Source organism: Sciurus carolinensis, chromosome 2, assembly GCF_902686445.1.
Source record: "Sciurus carolinensis chromosome 2, mSciCar1.2, whole genome shotgun sequence".
Taxonomy (NCBI): domain Eukaryota; kingdom Metazoa; phylum Chordata; class Mammalia; order Rodentia; family Sciuridae; genus Sciurus; species Sciurus carolinensis.
In genome coordinates this window covers 21,437,277-21,464,923 of record NC_062214.1, presented here as the reverse complement: position 1 = coordinate 21,464,923, position 27,647 = coordinate 21,437,277, and the positions used below count along the sequence as shown (strand labels likewise).

Genomic DNA, 27,647 nt, shown 5'->3' with positions numbered 1-27,647 from the left:
GGAGGGCGTCTGCAGAGGGTGAGTGAGGGTGAGGAAGGAAGAGCCGCTTCCTCCCAGGCTCTTCTTCCTGCCCAGCTTCCCCAACTGAGCCAGGACACTCAGGACGGGACCTGAGACATCCCCGGCCCTCTCCCTAGCAGGAACCGCGAGAGTTTTCTTCTGCAAGAGCCCCTGCGCTCCAGTCAGAAAGTCTCACTCTCAGTTCTCACACCCACCTGGTCAGTCCCGCATCCTGCCTCCTGCCTCGTCCTCCCCAGCGCCTTTCCCAATCTCTTCAGCACTGTGGCTTCTAAGAGCAGAATGCCACCCGAGACCCCAGCTGGTCCCGTGCCTGCCGCCCTGGCCAAGAAGCCCTTAATTTCTGTTTTGGACTGCACGTGGGCCACTTGACGGTCTCTCTTTAAAGCTGAAACATGTACGTAGGGCGAAGTGGATCCATTCGAGGCCAGCGGCTCCAGGCACCGCCAGGCCCTCTGCAGGGGCCTTCCTGCTGCACGGGGTCCTGTCCACCCTGCACAGGGCAGTTTCTGGAACTCCAAGTCTATCCAACCATGATGCTGCCCTGGCCAAAACCCTTGGGGCCTCCCCTGCTCTCAGGACAAAGACCTAAGAAACAGTGTGAGTACTCTGCCTCTGAGAAAGAAAAGCATCTGTCAGGTCTGCATCTGTAAGAAAGGATTCACTTGAGTGGAAGGGAAACAGGTGCGACGTCGTGGACCTGAAAAGATGTTGTTTGTTCAGATGCCGACGTGTGAGATGTGTCCACATGGAATGAGAAGGAACTCTTAACCCAGAGAACAGAGTGCAATTAACTGGTCATCACAACGAGCTCCGGTAGGCTTACATTTGATGTGCGATTAAGTTTAACCATTTGTGGTTACTGAATCTGCTTATCTTTATTATTATTGTGTCCATGTCTCAGAGTTGTGTGGGTGTTTCTTTTAAAGAACATCTCTTGGGGCTGGGGAGATAGCTCAGTCGGTAGAGTGCTTGCCTTGCAAGCACAAGGCCCTGGGTTCGATCCCCAGCACCCAAAAAAAATAAATAAATAAAGAACATCTCTTCCCCATTTTTAGGTGCGTAATGAGATTAGTTCTGGCCAATGTTCTTTTATGACACTCCCCCAACCCCGACTCCCCACTTTTACTGGGGACTGAACCCACATCCCCAGCCTTTTCTATTTTTAAATTTTGAGACAGGGTCTTGCTAAGTTGCTAAGGCTGGCCTCAAACTTGTGATCCTCCTGTGTCGGCCTCCCAAGTTGCTGGGATTACAGGTGTGCACAACCAGGCCAGGCTTCCTTTCACCAGTCCATAAACACTTGGGTTGCTTATATCTGAGGCTATCATAAATACAGCTGCTATTAATAGTCATGTACAAGTGGTTAGCCAAGGCAGGTGGCACATGCTTATAGTCCCAGCTACGCAGGAGGCTGAGGCAGGGGGATCATTCCAGCTGAGGAGTTCAAGGCCAGCCTGGGCAACATGGCAAGACACCTACTCAAAAAAACAAAAACGAACAAAACATACATACAAGTATGTGGCACATGCTTTATTTGCTACTAAAAATGACAGATTTCTCTGTGGTGCTTCCTGCCACTTCAGAGAAAAAAAGAAAAATGAGTATTCTCTCGCTATGGATGTGACTTAGTACGGAAGGCAGATTTTCCCATATGAAACACTCAAAATCTATGAAACACTAATGAAATAATCGTAGGAAGTCATAAAATGTGACTAGCAAAGATATTTTCTATAACTTTCTCTTACTAGTTGCCAATACTCAGCAGAGGATGGATCAAGCGTTTTCTCTCTTTCTTTTTGGGTGGCGCTGGAGACTGGACCCCGGCCTCCAGCATGCTAGGCAAGGGGGCTCTCCCTCTGAGCTGCACCCCAGCCCCATTCTGTCACTTCTCTCTCAGGACAGTCTTGGAGGAGACAGTGTTGTTGTTCCCATTTCCAAGATGGGAAGCTGGGTTCAGGGAGGGGAAGGAACCAAAGGTGTGTCCACCTCAGGCCCACTGGGGTCCAGGTGCACCTGAGGGCAGGGGCTAGAGGAACCTGCTCCACCACCGAGTGACTGAGCCCCGCCGGACCTCTGTGAAGGGGTGCTCAGCATCACCAGTCTGAGTCTCCTCTGGAAAATCCTGACTTTGGGCGCAGCCCAAAAGCCTCCTGACCTGGGAGGCTGAGGCAGAATTGCAAGTTTGAGGTCAGCCTCAGCAATTTTGTGAGACCCTAAGCAACTTTGTGAGAATTTGTCTCAAAATAAAAAATAGAAAGGGCTGGGAATGTAGCTCAGCGGCACAGTGCCCCTGGGTTCAGTCTCCAGTACCCCCCCAAAATTAAAGTCATCACGCTATAGCAATACATGCACACCCATGTATACGGCAGTACAACAGCCAAACGATGGAACCAGCCCAGGAGTCCATCAATGAAAGAATGGATAAAGAAAATGTGGTCTATATACACAATGGAGTTTTATTCAGCCACAAAGAAAAATGAAATTATGTCATTTGCAAGAATATGGATAAAATTAGAAACCGTTATGTTAAGCAAAATAAACTCAAGGTCAAGGGCTGGATGTTTTCTCTCATTTGTGGAAGCTAGAGAGGAAAAAGGAAAAGAAAGTTTAGGGGGGTGTGGGGAGTGGCTCAAGAAAATCAAAGGGAGATCAGTGGAGGCAAGGAATCAGAGAAAGGAAGGAGGAAGAGGGGAAGTATTGAGGAGTGTATTAGCCAAATTATATGGTTATGTTGTGTGCATGTACAATATGTAATAACAAATCCCATCAGTTTCTACAACTTCAATGCACCAATAAAAAAATGTGTAAAAAAACCTTTTTTTTAAATTTTGCAATAGGTTCTTGCTAAATTATCCAGGCTGACCTCAAACTTTCAATCTACCTCAGTCCTGAGTTGCTGGTAGGCAAGTGCTCTGACCACTGAGCTACACATTGCCAGCCCTTTTTATTTTTTATTTTGAGATAGGTCTCACTAAATTGCCCAGGCTGGCCTCAAATTTGGAATCCTCTTGCCTCAGATTTATGAGTTGCTAGAATTATGGTATTACAGGCAAGGGATACCACACCCAGCTGAAATCTTTCTCATTTTTTTTTAAATATGAATTTTGGGGCTGGAGTTGTGGCTCAGTGGTTGAGTGATTGCCTGGCATGTGTGAGGCCCTGGGTTCAATACTCAGCACCACATATAAATAAATAAATTTTTGAAAATAAAAAATAAATGAAAATAAAAATTGGCATTTATAGAGAGGCATGCTCGCGTTCACCTACCACGCAGGCTACTGCAAAGCAAACTAAAAGATTCCCTTGTCCACTGTATCCACACTGTATAAACCACCCGCCCGTTAGCAGCTAGCTTGGCTACCAAATTGGCCCTGACGGTGTCACAGTGCTTGTGTTCAAGTGATCCTTACTTTACTTAATGGCCCAAAGCACAAGAGTAGCCATGCTGGCAATTCAGATATGCCAAACAGGAGCTGCGCAGTTCTTTCACAAGGGGAAGAAAGGCCTGTGCTGAGGCTGCTGAGATCCACAGGACGTGGAGAGGGAGAAGTTTGTGCTAGTACTGCTGTCACACCTCAATCTGCAAAAGCTCTAGCCTTACAAGTCTTACTTTAATCAAAATCAAGTTAAAGGTCAAGAAATTTCACTTTCCAAAGGGCCGGAGGAGATGAGTTATAACCAGATCTTCCAAAAGGGAGAAGCTTAATCTATGCCAAGATAGTCATCCTAAGGGCCAAAGGCAGATCCAGGTTCTGTGGAACCTGGAAAATACACACAGACACACAGACACACACACACACACACACACACACAATTTTTGCAGTGCTGAGGATGGAACCCAGGACCTCATGCATGCTAGGCAAGCGGTCTACCATTGAGCCACATCCCCAGCCCTTATATAATTTTTGTAACTCTCATTAAGAAAAAGAGTGTAAAATTAAATACACAAAATTTGGCACAAATAGACTATGTATTCAAAATGAGAAATCATTATTTTGGGGTGGGTGGTACTAGGAGTTGACTCCAGAGGCACTACTGAGATACATTCCCAGTATATTTTATTTTTCATTTTGAGACAGGGTCTCACTAAGCTGTTTAAGGCATCATTAAATTTATTTTTCCCTTTTTCTTCTGGTAATAGGGACTGAATCCAGAGGGACTTTACCACTAAGCCCCAGCCCCAAACCTTTTTATTTATTTATTTTTATTTTGAGACACAGTCTCATTAAGTTGCTTAGGTCCTTGCTAAGCTGCTAAGGCTGGCCTCGAACTTGCAATCCTCTTGCCTCAGCCTCCCAAGTTGCTGGAATTAGAGGTGTGCACCACCGTGTCCAGCAGAAATCATACTTTTTTAAAAAAATATTTTTGGATGTTGATAGACTTTATTTTATTCATTTATTTACATTTGGTGCTGAGAATCGAACCCAGTGCCTCACACATGCTAGCCAAGTCCTCTATCACTGAGCCACCACCCGAGCCACGCAGAAATCTGTTTTTAAAAGCTGACAAATACTGTATCACAAAATCCAGAGAAATAACAAAGTATTGTTATTAACCACTTAAAACACCTCTGTACGTCTTTTCTACTTCTGGGGGGCACACTCTTCTTCTTTTGAGATGGAGTCTTGCTATTTTGCCCAGTCTGGCCCCACACTCCGGAGTAGCTGGATCATAGGTGCAGACCACTGTGCCCAGCTGGGTAGACTCATTGTCCTTGATAATGCAATGGTTTTGTAATATTTTATGTTGAGAAAGATAATTCAGTTTTTCTTTGAACATGTCCAAGCATAAAAACATTCACTGTATCATCAAATACATTCCTGGGAGAAGAAAACTTCCATTTTACTAAGTGTATGAAGTAAGGGTAAGAACTGGGTCCTCCGTCTCCATTTGTATAGTCTTCGTGGTTGGAAGAATTTTTGGGAGACTAGCTTCTAACTCCAGTCCTTTCAAGCTCTGTGTATCTTCCTTCACTCATGCACCTCCATTTAGACTCACAAGATACCTCTGCACTGGGGCTTCAACTCTGTTCCTGCAACTTTGAGCCATGATAGCCTTTCAAATACTCAAACATAACTGCCCACGGGAGTGAATACGAACCACATAAAGAAACCTAAATCAAATAAATTCGTAACTCGGCCTTTCCAGAGACACAAAAAATATTCAGGGCCAATACAAGGTCACTTGACAGAAGGGAACAGTGAGGAGGAGAAATCAGTAGAATAAAACAGTGGTCTTAACTGATTGCTTTTAAAATTAATTAACTAATTAATTAATTTATCTCTCTCTTTTTTTTTAACCACACTAAGCTACATCCTTTTTATTTTTTTTTGGAGACAGGGCCTCCTTCAGTTGGCTGAGGCTGCTTTAAACTCGAGATCCTCCTGCCTCAGCTCCACAGCTGCTGGAATGACAGGCCTGCGCCACCACATCCAGCTAAAATTTCTTAACTGTGTAAATTTTATAAAAATATATAACACCTCCCAGGGCCTAGTAGGGTCAGTAGGGTCCTTAAAGTGCAAACTTCATTGCTCCTGTGGGAGAATCTGTCTCCACTACAGAAATTCAAAGTCTTCCTTCCCTCACTAAAATCAGTCTGTTCATCCTCTAAAGAAGTAGATACCCCTCCTGAACCAGGCGTGGTAATCCCAGCTGCTTGGGAGGCTGAGACAGGAGGATCACAAATTCACTACCAGCTTGAGCAACTTAGTGAGACCCTGTCTCAAGCAACAATAAAAAAGGGTTGCAAGGTAGCTCAGTGGCAGAGTATCCCTGGGTTCAATCCTCAGTAGTGGGGAAAAACAAAAAGCACAACAGTAACTACTATTTACTCTGGGAGCCAGAGGACTGGCATTCCCACCAGCAGGTCAGACCACACCCCTTCAGTAACACTACCAAGTGACATGTCTCTCAAGCCATCTGAAATACCCCTTTGATGCAAACTGTACAAAAGAAAATCAGTTTTTTGTTTTTTTTTTTTTGTACCAGGGATGACTCAAGGGCACTTAACCACTGAGTCACATCTCCACCTCTTTTTATTTTTTATTTTGAGACAGGGTCTCACTAGATTGCTTACAGCCCGGATAAATTGCTGAGGCTGGCTTCGAACCTGTGCTCCTCCTGCCTTAGCCTGGGCCGCTGGGATTACAGGTGAGCACCACCATGCCTGGCTAAGAAAATCATATATCTTGAAGCACAAGTAGAACAAAATTTAGCCTGGCTATTTAAGAAAGCCAGCCTGGCATGGTGGTGTATGCCTGTAATCCCAGTAACTCAGGAGGCTGCGGCAAGGAGAATCACAAGTTTGAGGTTAACCTGGGCAATTTAGTGAGACCCTGCCTCAAAATTAAAATTTAAAAAGTCTGGGGATGTAGCTCAGTGATAAAGAACCCTTGAGTTCAATCCCCAGTACTGCACACACACACAAATAATAAATTAATTAAAAAAAAATCCATGTCACACATACACAATTTTAGTAATACTCCTTATAAGTTAAACCAACAAAGGTAAAATAGGAAAGATAAACCCCAGTGTTGCCTAAACTGTAGGTAAACAGGCACACATATGTGTGTATATACATACATCCATATATACATATATTTACAGATTCCCAAGTCTATAAATAAAACCTTTTAAAGACACTTAAGCCTCAATTGGGTGTGGTAGCCCACACCTATAATCCCAGCAACTCTGGAGGCTGAGGCAGGAGGATTGCAAATTCAAAGTAAGCCTCAGCAATTTAGCAAGGACCTAAATAACAGCAAGGCTCTGGGTTTGACCCCAGTACCACAAAAGAAAAAGAACATTTTTTTTTCTTTTTTTGCGGTACTGGGGATCGAACTCAGGGCCTTAGTGCTTGCGAGGCAAGCACTCTACCAGCTGAGCTATCTCCCCAGCCCAAAATTTTTTAAGTTAGTAAATGCCCAACAACTAAGAAAAACCTCAGCCAATTGTGGCTGACCAATGAGATAAGAGGAGACTTTTTCCTCCTACCTCTGAGCTACACTTCCAGACCTTTCATTTTTATTTTGGGACAAATTCCCACTTTATTACCAAGGCTGGCCTAGAATTTACAATCTCCCTGCCTCAGCCTCCCCAGTAGCTGGGATTATATGCATGCACTATTGTGCTCAGCAACAGGAGACTTTTAAGAAGAAAGATCTGATGAGTGGAAACCCACACAAGATGAAAATGCGGACCCTCACATGAGAGCCACAAATCCCCACTCCGGGAGGTCTCCAGCAGCTCCAGCTCCATTACCAGGAGCTGACCCATCTGGCCGCCCACCTCCAAATCTTCCCAACTCTCCTCAGTCATCATCCAGGAACTTCCCAAGATGCCCTACAGCTCATGCTGCCAAGTCCTGATTCTTCCTCCAGGCCTTCAGGGTCCCACCACCTAGCTAGCCAACTCAGCTGTCTCCTCAATCACTCACTTGCGCTGGTCTTTGCTGGATACATGGCTTGTACCCCCGCCATAGAGCCCCAGCTTCTTATGCTGAAGCCTAGACATGGCTTTCAGAGAATGCTGGTCCTGGGGTCTCCACTTCCATGAAAAGGGCAGCAGCTGTTTCTGTTGTTCTTGTGGTGGTGCTAGGGAAGGAAGCAGGGCCTTCTGCATCCTAGGCAAGTGCTCCACCACTGAGCCACATCCTAGTCCCAAGTCTTTTTTTTAATCAAAGTGAATTCATATGACATTCGTTTGCATCTATGTAACTACCAATGCCAGAAACTGGCACACAAAGAGCCTCTGAGTTCTGGGCTTTTCTGGTATTCAGACAAGCAACGGACTTATGATCTGAAGAGCTAGACCAGACTGGGCTTGGACACCACTCCCACCCCTCCTATCTCAGCCCAGATCTTTCCCAGAGCCTGGGCCCCACACTCATTATGAGGCAAGCCTCTTTTCTCAGGGACGGTTTCTTCACGTGGGGGGTGGGGGGAAGGAGGGAAGGAGGAGAGGTTTCTTGCCACAGTAATGTGTGTGTGCATTGCTGGGGATCAAACCCAAGGCCACATGCATACTAACAAGGGCTCTACTGCACCCCCAGTCCCAAACTGGATGAGAGCCAGGCATAGTGGCACACACATGTTGTCCCACTACTAAGGAGGCTGAGGTGGATCACTTGAGCTCAGGAGTTGGAGGCCAGCCTAGGCCATATAATGGAACACCTGTCTCCAAAAACAAAAACAAAAACAGTAACAGCTGGAAAAAGTTTTTCCATGATAGTTCTTATCCTATGTCCAAAGCCAGGGCTAGGGATATGGCCCAGTGGTACAGCACCTGCCTAGCATGTATGAGACCCTGGGTTTGATCCTAGCACCACAAAAAAAAAAAAAAAAAAAAAAAAATTACTAAATTTGCTTACAACTTCTAAAAACTTACTGTTTAAAGAATATACACATTTTAAATTCTGATACTAGCTGAGAAACTTGATTTTTAATTCTCAAACTCTTGTTATTCTGGCAGGGAATTAGTTTCTGTGAAGTCCTGACACAACCAGCCTCCCTCCCTCCCTCCCTTCCCACCCTTCCCTCCAGGTCTGGGAAGGGGATCCAGACTATCTTTGTTAGCCTGCTCTTAGGGAGTCAGCTGCAGGCAAAGGGAGAGAAGTCACTGTCTTTGTCAAGGGACAGACAGACTTAGGAAGCTCTGGCCTAAGGAACTGCTACTGGTGGAATTTGTCAGGAGGTCTGTGGGCTCTGTCTTGGTCCCCAAAGGCTTCCCCAAAAAAGGGCAGAGTCGGGCTCTCATGCCCTGCAGCAGGCTCAGTGCTGAGTTCCAGCCCAGCAGCCAGGGACAGAGTCACATCCCCAAGCTCACCTGGTTTTCCCTCCAGGTTTCCTACTCCTAAAAGTTCCTTTCCCCATGAATGCTCTGTGACCCTAATGGCTAGGGCTCAATTGGTTTGACTTTTTCTTACCTAAGACTCCCCAAGCCTCCCTTTTTTTCTTAGAGGACTGTGGACCAAATGTCGCCTTGAAATTGTGCGTGGCTACCACACTGGGCCTCACTTTCTCCATCTGTGTAATGGAGAGAACTAGGCAGTGTCACGGACATTTTGGACAATGGGCAGTGTGGCCAACTTGGTTCTAAGTATTTGCAGTAAGTCTGGCTTCTACGGAGTCCAGGGGTACCTTAAGAGTCATTTAGTACCTTAAGAGTCATTTAATCACCAACCCTATTGGCTTAGGGCTTATTTGGAAAAATAAATCCAACTTTTGTTCACAGAGTTCTCCACTGCTAAAGTGCAACTAAGACCAAAAACTGAGTTGGTCACTTTGTGGTTCTATAGTAATTCCTCCCACCCCCACATGCAGGTGGCTGAAGCCAGCCTTAGCAACTTAGCAAGACCCTGTCTCAAAACAAAAATTAAAAAGGGCTTGGGGGTATAGCTCAGAGGTAGAGTATGCCTGGTTTCGACCCCCAGTACCAATAAATAAATAAATAAACAAACACATACATACCAAAAGTTAAGCCAGACACTGATGCCTGCCTGCATTCTTAGCTACTCAGGGAGGCTGAGGCAGGAGGATCACTTATGCCTAGGGGCTAGAGACCAGCTTGTGCAACATAGGGAGAGCCTATCTCAACAATAACAAAACAATAAACAAAAGAAAGCATTAAAGAAAAAAAATTACGAAAAGCTGTTTTCAAAGCTGTTGCTTTCTAAGTTCAAGGGCCCTACATATCTGGGCCTAGATGAGGAAAGAGTAGCCCAGAAAAAGGCCTTCCTGTTTGAATTAGGCTAGGGTCGGCAGGTACTTCACAGCGTATGTGGGGTACACACCGCAGAGAGCTGGGGCGCTGGCGGGATGGTGGGAAGTCAAGAAAAAGCTCCTGGAGCAGGATGTAACCACAGAGGAAAGAGAACCCAGCCAGGACCCACAAGCTCCCAGACCGACCCTCCGCACTGGTCAAGGAACAGCCACCTCAAGGTGTGCCGTCTGACCCACCTGGCTGAACCATACTGTCTAACGGCGACAAAAGCGAATGCTGACCCTCTCTGCAGCTCACAGGTAAGCCAGCACCTATTCCACAACCTAAGGGACATTCAAATGAAACCTGGTGGGCCACCCCTCGAATGCTAGGCCTAGCCTACCTGCTTGGGGTAGTTCCCAGGCAGCCTTTTTACAGCGACTGTGGGCCCTGGGGCACAGAACTGGCATCACATTTTGAGCCGGGTCCCTTACCAACTGGGGAGTCTGGGACGAACTGAGTCTCAGTTTCCCCTCCGTGCAATGTGAACCCCCCTGCGCGGACCCGAGATCTGGTGCGGGGCCAATTTACAATCGTCGGGATCGGCCCCACTTCTCCCTTCGTAACGCCCCACCCCCGGCCAAGAGCACACAGTAGGCGCTCCGGAAATGCTCTCCGAAAGGAGGAGCGGGCCACTTCCTGCCCCCAAGCGGGCTGCGGAGCCGAGGTCCCACCGCTCCCCTCTCCAGGCCATGTGGCATTCCTGAGGTGGGTGGGCGCAGGAAGAAGGTGCCCTTCGGGCCCGCCCCCTCCGGCGCGGTGGGCGGGGCCGAGCCCCCCGGGCTGCCGGCCCGCCCCGCGGGGGGTGGGCGTAGTTGGTCGCGCTCGGCGCAAAGTTTGTTTGCTGCCTCCGGGCGGTGGGGGAGGGCGAGGCGCGCGCTGAGGGGAGGAGAGGGGATCTGACGTCAGGCCGCGAGGTGCTTTCCAGCCGCGAGCTGTCAGGCGGGTGTCAGGCCCGGCAGGTACGCGGCGCGCGCCCCCGGCGCCCCCCGCCCCGGCCGGGACGCCCCGCACCCTGCCCGAGGCCGCGTGGGCCCGAAAGCCGCCGGGAAAAGTCAGTGCGGGACGCAGGAGGGGCGGAGATGGGGGTGGGGGCGCGCGGACAACTTGGAAAGTTTCTTTTTCGCTGCCGGGCGGGGGAGGGGGCGTCATCCTGGCGCGTGCGATTGTGGGTGTGTGAGCCCGGGTGTGTTTGTGAGTCCTGACTGCGGAGTGCTGGCGGGACCCTCGCCGGCCCCCGGGAGGAAGTTCGCCCGGGCCCTTTTAGGGGGCCCGGCTCCCTAGGATCCCACCCTGGGAGAGGGCCGCCAGTGCTCCGGACTGGGGTGAGCGCGCGGGGGGCGGGTTTGTTTGGTTTCAAAAGTGCACGTTGCTAACCGCCGGCAGGGCCCCCCCGCGGCCGAGTCGGGGAGGGGGCGGCTGAGAGTGACAGCTGGGGGTGGGGGCAGCGGGAAGGGCCCCGAGAGGGGAGGGTGGGGAGCCCGCGCGAGTTCCCCTTTCCTTTGGAACAAAGGAAAGTCTGTCTCCGAGGCATCTGTCACTCCCGGGCGGGCCAAGGCAGCGGGGCGCGTGGGGCCGGCCACCGGGAGAAAGTTTGTGCGCGCCGGGACCATCGGGCAGGCGAGGGGGAGCCGAGCCTCCTGCTGGGGAGGCGCGCGGTCCCTGGGGCTGGGGGCGGCCAACATGGAGTCTGGGCGCAGGATTGGGGGGGGCGGTGCGGAGGTGGGAGCCCAGCCCCCTCCTCTCCCCTCCCCCTCCGGGCCGAGTTCGGAGCACAAAGCCGAGCGCGCACGCTCCGCCAGCCCCGCGCCCCGAAGAGGCAGCCAGCGCGGAGCAGCGGGGAAGGGGGTGGGAACGAAACTTTTCCTGCCCCGGGACAGACACGTGAGTTTTCTTTTTTCCAGAGCCCTCGCCCCGCCGGGATTGCGGGCCCACGGAGGAGCTCTTGCCCGCATTTTGACCTGGGGTTGGGGGGCAAGGGGTGCGGGCGCCCCGAGCGCCGGCCGACTCCTCGCCGCCCAGGGAGCCATGTGCTCTGCTCAGTCTGGGCCGCGGGGGAGGTTGCGCGCTTTGTGTGAACTGCTGGGAATGTGAGCCCTGGTGCGCGACCGGGGGGAGTGTCGGCAGAGCTGGGGGAGTTGTCAGAAAGTTCCTGCGGGAGTGGCTGCAGGTGGCGTCGTGGGAGTGTGTAGGAGGGTGCACAGGGTGTTGTGTCTAAGGGACGCTGAACTGACTACTGATGTGATGACGTCCAGAGCTTTCCCCTTCGGGACATGGTGGGTGGGCGGATGGATGCAGGAGTTGGGCTAGTTGCGTGGGTCAGTCTTTGGTGCTAGGCTTGAGGTCTGTAGGCAGTGTGTGTGTGTGTGTGTGTGTGTGTGTGTGTGTGTGTGTTTGCGTGCAGTATGTGTCTGAAAATCATGGGGCTTGTAGGGCCGTGCCAGTTACCTGAGCGCTGTCGGAGTTGCGTGTGGGGTGGGCCGGATGTGTAAGTGTGAGATATATGTGGAGTACCTGCAGGACTGTAGGCGGACCTGGCGGGCAGGACACCAAAGTGGAAAGGTTTGTGCAGACTGAGGGGTCATCCCCGGGGCCTACCTCTGGAACCCTGCAGACTGGGTTCTGGCTGGCAGCCAGGGTGGAATTTGTACAGATAACCTTGAGTAAACTTCTAACTGCTTGCCAGGGCTGCATCCCTGAGCCCGGATCCCAGCTGCCCTGGCAGCTAGAAATGTCTGACCTCAGAAAGCAGCCAGCAGTGGTGCTTTCTGAGGAGTGGCACGTCTAAGCAGTGCCTGTCTCACCTCCAGGTGGCCTGGCTGAGGGTAGACCCTTCCCTCGAAAGCCTGGCCTCCCTGGCCCAGAGATCTGGGCTCAGACCCAAGTCGAGGAAACAAAACCTGGGAGATGCCAGAGTCTGTTGGCCCGGCCCGCTGGGGAGCTGTTAAAAGGCTGAGAAGGGAGGAGCCTGGAGATTCTGGCATCGTGCTTGGCCTAGAACTTTTGCTTTTAAAATGTAAATTTCTTTTGCTTGTGTGAACAAGAACTTTAGGGTGGGATGAGCAGCTGAATTAGGTTATCTAGGGGAAAAAACTCTTCCTTCATTTGACAGGTGAAGGAAGGGGAACTTACCCAGGGGTTACACAGCCTTATGGGGGGTAGGGCAGACCAGACAGCCTGGCCTGGGATCCAGGCTGAACAAGGAGAGGATCTTAGAAACAACAAGTGGGATGATTTGGTACTTTCTGCAGGGTACACAGTAGATGCTTAATAAATATTACATGATTTGCTACACAACCATGTGATTATAGTTTCCAGACTCCTTACTGGCCTTGGAAGACCTGTCCAGATCACAAGGGGGTGGAGGAAGCAAGTTACCTAAGCTCAAATCCTACTTGAATAACTCCTGGAGGTGGGATTTTTTAAAGTAACTTTTTATTGGGCTATAACTTGCATACTACACAATTTACTCACTTAAAGTATATAAATCAGTGGTTTTTAGTATATTTACAACTATGTGCAGCCATCAGTACCAGTCAATTTTAGGATATTTTTATCCCCTCAGAAAGAAACACCATTCACTTTAGCTATCACTCTTTTATCCTCCATAGCCCTAACTGCCAATCTGCCTTCTGTCTGTAGAGCCATCTATTCTGGACATTTTGTTGTAAATGGAAACATACCATATGTGGTCTTGTGTGGCTAGCCTCTTTGAAGTTTTATTTAGCATGTTTCAAGGTTCATCCATGTTATGGAAAATATGAGAACTTTTTATGGGCAGGTAATACTCCATTGTTGATGGCCACTTGGTTGTTTCCACCTTTTGGCTACTGTGAGTAAGGCTACTGGGAACATTTGTGTATGAGATTTCTGTGTGGACCTGGGTTTATGTTTTTCTTGGCTAGATAGCTAGGGGTGAATTGCTAAATCGTGTGGTAACTTTTAAACTATCATGGTATCTTTAGTGGCATTCTTCTTATTTTCTTTGTTTTCTTATCTATAAAACAATTAGAATAGTTTCTCCCTTAAAGGGGTTTGTGAGAATTAAATGAAGTAATAGATATACAATGCTGGGTACAGTAGATCTCAATCAATTATAGCTGAATGATTTCTAGTCTTCTTCCTACTTAATGAGTTGCTATTTATTTTAGTTTATTTTACTTGGTACCAGGGATTGAACCCAGAAGGGCTTAACATCTGAACCTCATCTCCAGCCCTTTTTATTTTTTATTTCGAGACAGGGTCTCACCAAGTTGCCCAAACTGGCCTTGCAATCCTCCTGCCTCAGCCTCCTGAGTAGCTGGGTTTATAGGCGTGTGCCACCTCACCCCAGATGTTGTTCGTTTTAGTGGTCACTTATCTGGCTCCACGAAATGGTGGTGTTTTGGATTCATCCTTCTCGTTTCTCTGGCTAGGATATAACCAGACTTTGAACAGAGACTCCTCCATTTCTGGCATCCCAGGCTATAGTAATGACGAGCATGTTTGGAAACTAGCAAACAGGGTAAGCGACAGTAAGTACATGGTAATGATGTCCCCGTCCCCTATGCCACTTGTCCCAGGCTCACCTAAGGTCCAGCCTAGCTCCTAGGCGCCATGTCGGACAGTGATCTGGGTGAGGATGAAGGCCTCCTCTCCCTGGCGGGCAAGAGGAAGCGCAGGGGGAACCTGCCCAAGGAATCTGTGAAGATCCTCCGGGACTGGCTGTATTTGCACCGCTACAACGCCTACCCCTCAGAGCAGGAGAAGCTGAGCCTTTCTGGACAAACCAACCTCTCAGTGCTGCAGGTAAGCAGGGGACCTGGGTTTTAGTCCCGAGCCAGCCCTGTCACTGACTTACAGTGTGGCTTTGTACCTCAGTTTCTTGGGTCAGGTGAGAACACCCACTCTCCCTGTGGGTGAGATAGTGAATTGGGGTCATTGCAACTATATTTCAGACTGGAAAGTTCTGAAGAGGCAAGGAATTGTTGTTAGTGTCCAGGTGTCATTGTTAACTTTGGAGGCTATGGGAAGGTGGAAGATTTGAGTGGCTGGGATTCAGACCTCAGCCCCGTAGCACAGGTGGGTTGGGGATTTGGTTGTGGGGCAACTGGGGATCTGCAGTGTAATTAAGAAATGAGTTGGAAGAAATCAGGGTTCAAAACCCAGTGCTACCATGGACTGTGAGCTTTATCTTGCTTTCCCCATTTGTAAAGTGAAGGTTAGAGTCCTCTCCTGCCTGATGGAACTATTGGGAGGAATAGATTCAAAACTGGATGTGAAAGTGATTGAAAACTGCACAGGAAGCTGGGCAGGGTAGCCATGCCTATAATCCCAGTGACTCAAGAGTCTGAGGTAGGAGGATTGAGAGTTCAAAGCCAGCCTCAGCAATTTAGGGAAGCCCTAAGCAACACAGAGAGACCCTGTCTCTAAATAAAATATAAAAAAAGGACTGGGGATGTGGCTCAAACAAAACAACTGCACAGGAGCACACTCGAAAGACAATGTCAGGAGGCTAGGGATGTAACTCAGTGGAACACTTGACCTGGACTGCGTGGAGCCCCCTGGGTTCCATCCCCAGCACTGCAAAAAAAAAAAAAAAAAGTGTCAGAGTGCAAAGTAACATTTCCTTTGAGTTGTCCTGTTGCTGATCTCTAGATATCTATCTTTGTTGTTTTCTTTTTGGTACTGCAGATCAAATGCAGGGGTGCTTCACCACTGAACTACACTCCTAGCCCTTTTTATTTTTGACTTTTGAGACAGGGTCTTGCCAAGTTGCTCAGGTCCTCGCTCAGTTGCTGAGGCTGGCCTGGAACTCGTAATTCTCCTGCCTGAGCCTCCTGAGTTGCAAGGATTACAGGAGTGTGCCACTTATGTGAGCCACTGCGCTTGCTTTTGCTGTTTTCATGTACTAAGACAGGATACCTAGACCACCATTACCTTTGTACAATTTGACTTTCACCTCCCTGAGGGATATATTAGGGCCTCCCTGTAGGCCCTAAACCTGACAGGTCACCTTCACCCCACTGACCCCCCACTTTTTTCTTCAGGAACTCTCTGGGCCCCTCCCTACAGCTCCACCAGGCCCTCTCTACCTGCCTGTCACTGCTCTTCACTCCAGTCCACAGTCTGCCTCCCTTTCTTTTACCCATTCTGGTCCTCTGGCTTTCCCCTGGCTTCCCTGCTCTTATCCCCACCAAGAAGAGTCTCAGTAAGTAATCAGCCCTTGGAACCGTGTCAGTAGCTATGTACTCATGAGCAGCGGTTAATCCTGGTCTGTCTGCAAGAAAGGATCTAGAGTTACAGATCCTGACTCAGATTCCATCCTTTCCACAAGAGGAAGCCTGGATCCTGACCAAGTCACTGCCATCTCTCTAAGCCTCATTATTTTCAGATCTGGAAAAAGGGAGGTGGTTGTAGCACTTTGCTACGGTAGAGGGAGGAGGGACTGAGAAGTCAAGGCTGACTCTGCAGTGGTTGGTACACACTGGGTCCTTCTGCTCCTGATCACATTCTCATCTCCCCTCTAGTGCAGGTCTTGGATGACCCTGGGTGTGCAGCAGCATACAGCATTTCAGGGTCCCTCCTGAGCTTCTTCCCCATTGTGCCCAACTCCATGCCTCAGGGACACCCTGGGGAATATCAAGTCTGGGCTCGGGGTAGGAGACAGACTTGGCCACTGATGTTGCAAAAGTGATCCCTGCTGGGACAAAGGTAGGAGAACTCGGTCTAGGTGGGCCTGGGTCTTCAAACAGACCCAGATCTCCCAGAAGAGGTGGCCTCGAACTTACAGAATGTAGAACCGCACAGGCTAAGGATCTAGTGCCTGTCAGCCAGCATCACCCAGACAGCCTCTTTGCTGCCTCTAACCTCTTCCTTCAGTCCATTCTTTTTTTTTTTTGCGGTGCTGGGAATCAAACCCAGGGTCAGCACAAATTGATCATGTCACCTACTCCCTGGACCCCACCATCCTAAGGGTGGAGTCCAGGCTGTACCTGGCCCTTGGTCCCTCAGGCCTCTAGGCTCTCTCCCTTGGTTGGGAGCAGCCAGGCACAGTCCTGACCTTTCCTACCTGGCTTACTCCATTCAAGCCCTTCCTTCTCATATGAACACTCTCTGACCTGCAGCTAGGTTTTGGGACACTGCTGTGTATTTCCATACCTGTTCTGTCAAACCACTTGTCACTACATTGGAATTACTTTTTTTTTTTTTTTTTTGCAGTGCCGGAGATTGAACCCAGGGCCTTGTGCTTGCAAGGCAAGCACTCTACCAACTGAGCTATCTCCCCAGCCCTTGGAATTACTTTTGACAGGGACACTCTCAAATCTGATAAATGTACCAGTTCTTTAGAAAAAAAAAATTCATGAACCTGCCCCCCCATATAGTAATCTGAATCATTTTTATTAATCACTTAAGTATGTACAAATATAATACCAGGTAAAAACTTTGCTTTTTGCTTCTATACACAAGTATAAACCCAAATAATTTTCCAAAGTAGATAAATATAAAAACAAGGGAATTCCTTTTAACTCTATTCAAGTAGCCGATGGTATTTTGCTATCTAGTGTATAGTGGGACAAAGGCACTGACTGGATGTGAGTCCCCGCAGCCACTCCTACCTGTGATCACAATGGAAACATGAAGCCAAGATACCCTCTTACGGAGTGGATCCCTTAGGATGACAGGTCCTCTTGGAGAATTCTAGAGCAAGGATCAGCCACTGGATTCCAGTGGTGGGAGAGTTTCTAGTGGTGGCCACTGTCCTCCAGAGTCATGTTAAAGTTAGGGGACAGTGGGCACCATCTGCACTCCTTGAGGGATTATCGTGAATCTCAGATTAGCCTATGCACCTGTCTTGGAGCCTCTCAGGCCCTCAGATTGATTTTCTGATAACTTCCCCATCGGCTCCTTCCTTTTTCCGGGGTCCCTTCCATTGCCCCTTCTCAGCTTGTTTGGGATCACCCTGTATAGATTCCCCTTAAATGTTTCTGGAATGTAGCTGCTTTCCCAGGCTTCTCCATGTAATCAATGACTGATCACTTGTTACTCTGAGACTTAAAACCCTTCAGTGTCTCCTGCCAACCTAATCACATCACCTGCTGGTCTTATCTCTGCTCCCCAAACATTCCTGCTGTACACACTGATCTCCACCCCAGACTGCTGTCCCTCAGACAAAGGGACTCTCAACCCCTGGGGAAATTGTGTTCCCACAGCAACTGGACTAGGACCCAACATTGAGACATTTGACTGACTGACTCATTTTATTTTATTTTGGGGAAGGATACTGGGGATTGAACTCAGGGGCACAAGACCACTGATCCACATTCCCAGCCTAGTTTGTGTTTTATTTAGACAGGGTCTCACTAAGTTGTTTAGGGTCTTGCTTTTGCTAATGCTGACTTTGAACTCGCGATCCTCCTGCCTCAACCTCCCCGAGCTACTGCGATTACAGGCATGCGCCTCAGCACCCAGCCAAACTGGCTGATTTTTAGATGGCACTGAATTCTGGAGGTGTGGAGGGAAGAGATCTTGTTTCATTTTCATTATAGTCCCACTGTTTAGCTCGATTCCTAGTAGGTAGGTACTTAGTAAATAATTGTTGAAATGACAGAAAACAATGATAAAGCTTTAGAAATGTCAGAATTAAGGAAACAGCAATCCTGAGTCAGGAAAAATTGGCTCAAATCTCTGGAAGCATCTTTTTTTCCCTTCCATCTCCTCACCACCACCCCTTCCCCACTGGGGCCTGAACCCAGGGCCTCACATATTTGCATGCTACGCAAGCACACTCTACCACTGAGCTACATCCCCTGCCCTTTTTATGTTTTTTTTTTTTTTTTTTTTAAAAACCAGGGATGGAAACCAGGGGCACTTAATCACTGAGCCACATCCCCAGCCCTATTTTGTATTTTATTTAGAGACAGGATCTTGCTTAGTTGCTTAGCACCTCACTTTTGTTGAGGGTGGTTTTGAACTCGAGATCCTCCTGCCTCAGCCTCTGGAGCTGCTGGGATTACTGGCATGTGTTACCATGCCCAGCTGATTTCATGTTTTGAGAAAGGTTTGCCTTGAATTTGTAATCTTCCTTCAGCAGCCTCCTGAGTCCTGGGGATTACAGGTATATGCCACTGAGCATGGCTCCTATATATTTACGTTTTAAAATTGTTATTAAGGACATTTTCAAATATCCAGAAAAGTAAGAATATTACAGTGAACCCCCAGCTAACACTGACTTCAGCAGGTATCCACATTTGGCTAAGCTTGTTTTATCTTTCCTTGGGGCATCTCTTTTGAAAGTCTCCTTTAAAGGGCCCCAGGAGCAATCTAATTAGCAAGTCAATGAGTCATTTAACTAACTGCTTTGCTGGTACTTGCCCAGAGCAAGGCAGTTGGGAGGGTAAGACAAAAAAAAAAAAAAAAAAAAAAAAAAAGTCTCCTGTGAAGGATCTTCACAGGTCTCGGTGACACCCTGTAATGGTTGGATTCATCTGTGGTTTCTAGTTTGTGGTGCTGCCTGGGAGGATCTGTGCCCCCAACCTTCCCTCCAGCATTGACCAGGCTGTACGGAGTAGGGCCCAGTGCTGTGCGGGAAATAGAACAGGCATCTCCCTGTCCCTTCCTGAGCCCTCGTGGTGGGGGCAGCAGTACATCCTCTAAAGGACCTAGAGAGGAGTCTGGCACAGAGGTCGTGGCACTGTGGGTGGGGGCAGCCCGGCCCCCAGGCAGCCAGTGACTCTGTTCAGGTGCTCCCCTCTTCTCCCTCCTTCAAAGCTAGCTGCCTTCCAGTCCTCCCACAGATAACCTCTGTCTCCCCACCTCAAGACCTTTTATCTCTGTTTTTTGAGCTTCTGTGTAAGATCTTGTTTATGTTTTTGCTTAAATAAAGGGCTGTGCCCTCAAGGACAAGTTACACCAGTGGGGTCATCCTAAGCCTGATGAGCAAAACTCTCCTGCTGGCTTGTTTAGAAATCCTGACTCCACCCCAACCTGATCTATGAAGCAGATAGGAAATAGCTCTTTAACATTTTTCTTCAATCACTCCCAAGGTGATTCTAATACAGCCAGCTGCTTTTTAGAACACCTGGAACTGTTGGCTGCTAGGCAGTGGCAATTGGAGGAGTCAGAGGCCTCAGCACATGTTCACTTCCCTTTTGCTCTTTCACAGTTGAGGGGACATTGGAACGAAGGCACTCAGCCACCTTCCTCAGACCCCCTATTCCCCTCCTCAGGGCCTGCACCAGTTTCCTGGAGCCCCTCTATTTTGCCAGTGATTTCCTCCCATCTCAGTCACTGATTAAGGGGTGAGGGGAACCTTGACAGGGCAGCAGCTTTTCCCATGGAGCCCTTTGATGACAGCCAGGCTCTGAGGGACCAGCCTGTGTGCTGTCACAGAGATCACAGAATTCACCTTGACTTCCTTCCTACCACCTCTCCAGGACCTTGAGTGGCTGCAAGCCATGTGCTCTTTTCCTGACTTAGGCATGGGTGGGCAGCTGAAGGGGCCACCTGCCTTGCCAGCTGCCCTCAGCTGTGGGGTTTCTATGGGATGAGACAAAACAGACAGTACGCTGTCAAGCTTTCTGTGGACCAGGGTGAGCACTCAGGGCAATGTGTACAGGGGAAGTTTTCCTGTTTTTCTCTCATGAATCAAAAGCCAAAATGGGAGGTGAAACTAGGGGCTAGGTGTCCACAAGGCTAGGAGTGGGCACCTAGGCGCCTCTCCCTGAAACAACTTCACAGCTAGAATTGTCCCGACTTTGCCTGACCCAGGTCAGTGTGACCTGTTTCCCGGCATCTAGGGGTGGGTGGACAGGTGCAGTGCCCTCCTATAGCAAAGGTAGTCCAGGAAGCTGCTGTGGGAGGGAGGGAGGGAGGGAGACACGGAAGGAAAATTGATGGGAGGTGCACTGCTCCTGAGCAAGGGGAAAGAGGGGGTCTCATGCTGACTCCCCTAGGCTGGCTGTCCAGGGTGCCTGGAACCACTCTCTGGTCACATTGCAGCCTTTGTACTTGTGATCTTGAAGAAGTTACTAGACCTCCCTGACCAAGAAGTCACATATTTAGAATAGCACCTGATGTTTTGTGTTCAGGTGTTGCTATTAGGATTATGATGATTATTTAGCTATTCTAGCTCTGTAATCAGAGGCTGTGTGACTCTGGGAAAGTTCTTTCATCTCAACACCCCCCAGTACTGGGGATTGGACCCAGAGGTGCTCTACTGCTGAGCCACGTCCCCAGACTTGTTGTTGTTGTTTGGTGGTATTGAGTGTTAAACCCAGGGCCTTGACAAGTGCTCTACCACTGATCTGTTTCCAACCCCACCAAACCTTATTTATTTATTTTGTTTGAGACAAGGTCTTACTAAATTGCTGAGGCTGGGCTTAAACCTAGTGTCCTCCTGCCTCAGCCTCCCAAGTAGCTGTGATTATAGGCCGAACTACTGTCCCCTATAAGTTCTCTCTCTCTTTTTTTTTTTTTTTTTTTTTTTTTTGGCAGTGCAGGGGATGAACCCAGGACCTTGTGCTTGTGAGGCAAGCACTCTACCAACTGAGCTATATCCCCAGCCCCCTATAATTTCTTTGGTCTGTTTTTTAGTTGTAGATGGATAAATAATACCTTTATTTTATTTATTTTTATGTGGTGCCGAAGATTGAACCCAGTGCCTCACATGTGCTAGGCAAGTGCTCTACCTCTGATCCATAACCCCAGCCCCTTTCATCTTTTTGAGCTTCCGGTTCACTCTATAGTACTTTGGGAACACTGCCCACCACCTCCCAGGTTTGTGTGCAGATTAAACGTAGTGCACATGAGATGGCTGGCAGTATCAAAGGTGCATAACAAGTTTGCTTCCTTCTTTCTGCCCACCCAACAGTTGAGTCCAATCTCTTCTTTGGGGCTCCCCTGCACCTCCAGTCTTCAGTTCTGCCAGCACTTGTTGACATCTGCTGTTGATACCTGTTCAGTTTCACTGGCAAGAACACAGGAGTGAAGTGGGAGAAATGAACTTCAGGGTTGAGGTCCTTTCATGCTGGAATGAAGAGGGAGAGAAGGGCCGCAGAGAGTCCCTGGCTCTGCCCTCACAGGGACAGGGACCTATTGCTACCTTTGGGTCACCTGTGGAATGGGTACTGCTGCATCTGCCTAGGTAAAGAGCATCAGCTCCTGTCATAGGGAGCTATTCCTTTGGTGGGACACAGGCAGAGTCAATGGGAAGATGGTACCTAAGGGCTTGTCCCAAATAATGGGCCAAGAAAAAAGCTTGATGATACAAACATACAAGACCCCTCAGTGGTATACTGTAGTGTTCTGGGCTAGTGGGATCAGCCCTGTTGACTTAGAGCTCATCACCTACCATACACCCCCACCCCTGCTTGTGTGGTGTGTGTGCGAGAGAGAAACTGGGGATTGAACCCTGGGGCGCTTTACCACTGAGCTACATCCCCAGCCCTTTTTATTATTTTGAGGTGGGGTCTAGCCAAGTTGCTTAGGCTGGCCCTGAACTTTCAATATTCCTGTCTCAGCCTCTGGAGTTGCTGTTTTAATATCCAGGCTCTGGAGTCTGTACTGATCTGTAGGCAGCAGGAAGACAAAAATGGCAGTTTTCTAGAACAGAAATGATAGCCATTGCATTTTAGAAAGAGATTGATAATCAGTGAAAAGACTAGACTGGACAGCTATGATGCTGGTGGCTATTAAAAGCGCTTAGAGGCTGGGTGCACTGCTCCACCCATGATCCCAGTCACTCAGGAGGGTGAGGCAGGAGGAGTGCAAGTTCAAGGCCAGGCAATTTAGTGCGACCCTTTCTCAAAATCAAATCAGATCAAGTGTAGGGTTGGGGATGTCACCCAGTGGTAGAACACCCCTGGTGATAATCCCTAGTACCCCCACCTCAAAAAAAAAAAGTCGAGGGCACTGGGATGTACATAGCCCAGTGGTAGAGCACTGACCTAGGTTCTGCAAGTTCCTGGGTCCTATCCCCAGTACTATGTGCATGTGCCACATGAATCCAGGCAGATGGGGGGCTGGGGTTAGGTGTGTCCCCCAACTATAGGCACCTTGAGTTTTGCAGCATTATCACAGTATGCAGTGGGGAATTTCATGCCCCACTGGTATAATCCTGGTATTGCTCAAAAACAGTGATTTTTCTTCTTGACGAATCCGGTACTTGTGGCTCTTTTCTCCAGCCTGCAACAACACACTTCAGATTTGGGAGTGAATCACTCTCAACACCTTATCCTCTCCTTCACCCACCCACACTCATCCTGGCAGCAGGTCCTGCCACTTTCAGCTTCCTAAATAGATCAAACACTTGTCCTTTTCTACTTCATCCCTTAAAGTAACCTGAACTATCAGCCCATTTCCCTGCTTCCAGTCTATTCTCCACATAGCAAATCATTCCTTGTAGCTCCATTGTTGGTAAAGAAATGAATCCTTGCTGGGCGCAGTGGCTCAGGAGGCTGAAACAAGAGGATCGCGAGTTCAGAGTCAGCCTCTGCAACTTAGCAGTACTGTCTCTAAAAAATGGACTGGGATGTGGCTCAGAGGGTAAGTGCCCCTGGGTTCAATCTGAAGTACCAAAGAGAGAGAGAGAGAGAGGGAGAAAGAGAGAGAGAGAGAGAGAGAGAGAGAGAAAGAAATGGGTCCTCGGGCCCACATAGTACTGCCCACCCGTTCCCCCCTCATCAATGGTTTATAACTTCAGATCTCAGTTGAAGAGCTGCTTCCTCAGAGAATACTTCCCCAAGTCCACAAAGACCAGACTGGATCTCCCTGTCATTGTCTCCACCAGCACCATTTATGTTTGTGTGATTTCTTACGTACTCCCTTCCCTGTGTGACCACTGTGAGGGCTGGGACCTTGTCTGTATTTGCTGTTATGTTTATGGGGCTTGGAATCTCATAATAGTTTTGGATGGCAAGAACTGATCAGTCTCTCATACTCATTCCAGATATGTAACTGGTTCATCAACGCCCGGCGGCGGCTTCTTCCAGACATGCTTCGGAAGGATGGCAAAGACCCTAATCAGTTCACCATTTCCCGCCGTGGCGGTAAAGCCACAGAAGTGGCCCTACCCCGTGGTAACAGCCCCTCAGTGCTGGCTGTATCTGTACCTGCTCCTACCAATGTGCTCTCTTTGTCTGTGTGCTCCATGCCACTCCACACAGGCCAGGGGGAGAAGCCAGCAGCCCCCTTCCCACAGGGGGAGCTGGAGTCCCCCAAGCCCCTAGTGACCCCTGGTAGTACACTTGCCCTGCTGACCAGGGCTGAGGCTGGAAGCCCCACAGGTGGACTCTTCAACACACCACCACCCACACCCCCAGAGCAGGACAAGGAGGACTTCAGCAGCTTCCAGCTGCTGGTGGAGGTGGCACTGCAGAGGGCTGCTGAGATGGAGCTTCAGAAGCAGCAGGACCCAGCACCCCCATTGCTGCACACTCCCATCCCTTTAGTTTCTGAGAACCCCAAGTAGGCATCTGCTACCAGGGGTGCTCAAGGCTCAAGCCAGCTGTTCCGGGTTTCTGGTTCGCTTCCCTTCCATACAGAGGGTTTTCTATGGATCACTGCCAAGCATCGGATCATCTCCTCTGTCCAGAAGTCTTCAGCCGGAAGATGCCAGCTGGCATCACTGCATTTGACAGGGACCTCTGCTGACTGTCTCCAGGCCTCCTCAGTGATGAGACCAAGAGATTGGAGATAGGCATGGTGCTGCTGCTGCTCCTTCAGAGAATCCTTGGGACCCTTTGTTCCAGCCTGCTTTCCTAGGCTGGGCTCAGGAAACCTGCCAAGTTCAGACCTATGCTGGGTTCATGCTGCTCCTGAGCTGTGCCTGTTTCTGTCAAACCTGGTGTGGACATTCCAAATTCCTAAGTGTGGGCAAAAGAAAAGAGGGACCCAGCACATGTAATGGCACCGACTCCAGTTGAATGTTTAGATTTTTGCTAAACTGTTTATTTTCCCTGTTTTGCTGTGGTTTGCATTAAGGGCAGTAGTTAGCCCAGGTGTGGGGAATGAGAGTGCACTGCAAGATGGAAGATGGAGTCTGATCCTCCCCTGGGAATGATCTACCACTGCAACTGGGGTTGTCGTACAAGGAAGGAGTATTTTTGTTTGGGGGACCAGCTGAATCTCTGCATGAGAAATTCCAAATGGCTGTTCTGTTGTTCCTTTGGTTTACCAAAAAGCTGTTTGGAGCAGAAAAAGAAATTTGGCATTGGCTTTTTGCATCAGGCACAGAAGGGCATAGTCACAGCCAAGGGAGAGTCTAGCAGAACCTGACTCAACCTAGACATGGAGTAGAGAAGGGTGATAAAACCAGAGATTTTTGTTTTTACTGTTTTGGGGTGGGGGTGGGGGAGTAAGTTAGACTGAAGCAATGGACTTTTTTTTTTTTTTTTTTAAGCGCCTTGTTAATATTTTTCCTTTTTTCTTGAAGGCTTTGCCCTGCAGCCTGAGTTTTTAAATTCCTTTAGGAACTTGGGACTGGAATGTTAGAAGCTCCCAGCATCTCCACTTGGGGAGCAGTGAGCCATCTGCTGGTCAGGAAGCCCTTCTAGCTACTAGAACAGGCAATTTTTCCCACAAAGGTGGTAGGAAGTTATTCCTGAAGGAAGCAGGGAATTTCCTGCAGTGGGCCTGGTAGCTTTGTCTTTGCTTCACCTTTCTTTAAACTGGAGTCGCAAGGGCCTTGCCTGAGTTTCCCAGTGTAACATCACATTTGGTCTTCACCCCCCACCCTTTTAATTTTGCTGTTTCATTGCTGATAGTGTTCAACAGCAGTATACCCCATCTTTATATATCTTAAGAAACACTAATCCTAGATTTTTATTAGCCAAAATATTTTTGTTCTGAATAATATTGTTACTGGGCCAAAAGACAGGCCAGGAGCTCTGGCCTGTTGTAGTTCCTGATATTACCAGGTTGGGCATGAGGGGAAGGGGTTCCTGGGTGTTGACTGACTTGGCCATGGCAAGGGCATACGTTTTGTCCTTTATCAGAAGATCCCTGACACCCTCAGGGAGGCTCCCCTACCTCTCCTGAGTGACTTGGCCCATCCCTTGCAGTGGGCATGGGAATAGGTTACTTACAGAAAGGGAGTTTTGCCCTTTGTAGATGGGCAAGTTTCCTAGGCTCTCTGTTCTGCCTCCCTCTGGCCTCTTTGCTGCAGGGAATTGGGCATCTTCACCCTTGTGGGATCCAGTTGGGGAAAGTCAACATGGCAGCTTCAAGGTTAGCTGAAGCTGTGCTTCCACCTCTTCCACCCCAGCAGTGTCCGTGAGCCCAGCTCTGATGGAACTGATGGAGGACACCTGTAGTAGGTGACTGAGTGTATTGGGCTGGGTGGGATTTTCCTTTCCTACAGTGCACTGAACTGGGAAGGGGTGAGGGGAGAGGGAGCCATGCTGCTGAACTCTGTCTGGCATTCCCTGCTTGTATAAAGGGGGCCTCTGCGGGTGGGACAGCTCTGCTTGGGTTTGGTTATAAGATAAACCTGGGGGAGAAAGCACAGTTGTCCCATTGAATTATTTGAGCAAAAAACTACTGTAAATAACTTTGTTTTTGTCTTTTGTCAAATAAAATTGTTCTGTTTTTGTTTATTTTTAAAATATAACTTTTTGATTGATCCTCTGTGGCTCTGGGGACTGGGTACTCACTGAGTTTATCCTCTGCCTTACCTCATTCATTCTCCCTCTAATAGCCATCCGTGTGGGTTTGTACACCCTGCACTCCTGTTTCTTTTCCCCAGTCCCATTCCAGAACCCATTCATCACAGTGTATGGGGGACATATGCATCCCAAGCTGGCCAGTCTTCTGAGATCAACAGTTAAACTTTGGGCGTGCTAAGTGGTGAGGGTGTGAACTTGGGGAAATGGCAACTGTGTCCTTCCCCCCTGGGAAAAGAGCATGAAGCCAGCACAGAGAAGTAGATATGAGACCAGTACTCCAGTCATGTCTAAAGCCAGGACTACCCCACTTCCCTATTGTATAAACTAGTAATTCCCCTCTTGGCTTACATTATCTGCAAATACATTTCTACCACATAGAAATGACAATGCACTAATTTCAACCCAAAGTACAAAAACCAGGATTGGCAAGGTAATAAACAGTTTTATTATGAGTGGGTTTTTGCGATGTTCATTTTGTCCTAAGTTTTTATGCACAGAGAAAACACACTTCTATGTAAAGAAACTGGGTGGGGCTGGACATGGTGCTACATATCTGTAATCCCACCTACTCAGGAGGCTCACAAGCCAGGCTGGGCAATTAAGTAAGACCCTTGTCTCGAAATTTAAAAAGGGCTGGGGATGTAGCTCAGTGATGTACAACTTGCCTAGCATGCATGAGGCCCTGGGTTCCCCAGTACAGCTCTCCTCCCCCAAAACAAAACCTTGAACTAGCCAGTTCACTACCTACTGGCATCCACCTATCGTTAGATAGGTAGTATGGGCTAAGCACAGAAATTTGATCCAAGCAATGATGACGCATGCTTATAATTCAATCAATTTAGAAAGCTGAAGTAGGAGGATCACAATTTTGAGGCCAGCCTCAGCAATTTGATGAGACTCGGTTTAACTTACCAAGACTGTCTCAAAAAAAAAAAAAAAAAAAAAAAAAAAAAGATGAGATGTAGCTCACTGGTAAAGGGCCCCTGGGTTCAATCCCCAGTACCCACCCTCCAAAACTGTTTGGAGAGTGAACCTCCCTACTCAATTTACCCAGATTAAGCTTCAATTCCTTACCCATTCATCCAACATCCCAATTTTTAACTCTGTCAATATCCCCTAAACGGGCTGGGGTTGTGGCTCAGCAGTAGAGTGCTTGCCTAGCACATGTAAGGCACTGGGTTCGATCTCTAGCACCACATAAAACAAAATAAACAAATGTATTGT

At 48.6% G+C, this 27,647-nt stretch overlaps 1 protein-coding gene across 6 annotated transcripts; it reads left to right on the top strand.

Moving 5' to 3' along the window:
* Positions 1 to 10,438: 10,438 nt before the first annotated feature.
* On the top strand, positions 10,439 to 26,771 carry Tgif2 (TGFB induced factor homeobox 2). 6 transcript variants are annotated; one of them, XM_047538964.1, is made up of 4 exons: positions 10,720 to 10,742; positions 13,092 to 13,192; positions 14,343 to 14,568; positions 23,708 to 26,771. In XM_047538964.1, the coding sequence occupies exons 3-4, from the start codon at positions 14,377 to 14,379 to the stop codon at positions 24,227 to 24,229; spliced, it is 714 nt and encodes a 237-aa protein (XP_047394920.1). In that variant the 5' UTR covers positions 10,720 to 10,742; positions 13,092 to 13,192; positions 14,343 to 14,376; the 3' UTR covers positions 24,230 to 26,771. The 6 variants fall into 6 exon arrangements, with proteins under 6 accessions (XP_047394921.1, XP_047394919.1, XP_047394918.1 ...); XM_047538965.1 differs by lacking the exons at positions 10,720 to 10,742; positions 13,092 to 13,192 and adding an exon at positions 10,439 to 10,488; XM_047538963.1 differs by lacking the exon at positions 13,092 to 13,192 and having other exon boundaries at positions 10,636 to 10,742.
* The last annotated feature ends 876 nt before the right edge of the window (positions 26,772 to 27,647 follow it).

What these genes read in the sequence shown, in the direction of transcription:
- Tgif2 (XM_047538965.1), top strand. Translation starts at nt 14,377, where the DNA reads ATGTCGGACAGTGATCTGGGTGAGGATGAAGGCCTCCTCTCCCTGGCG. An exon ending in CCAACCTCTCAGTGCTGCAG is followed by an intron (nt 14,569 to 23,707) that starts GTAAGCAGGGGA and finishes TACTCATTCCAG; the next exon opens with ATATGTAACTGGTTCATCAA.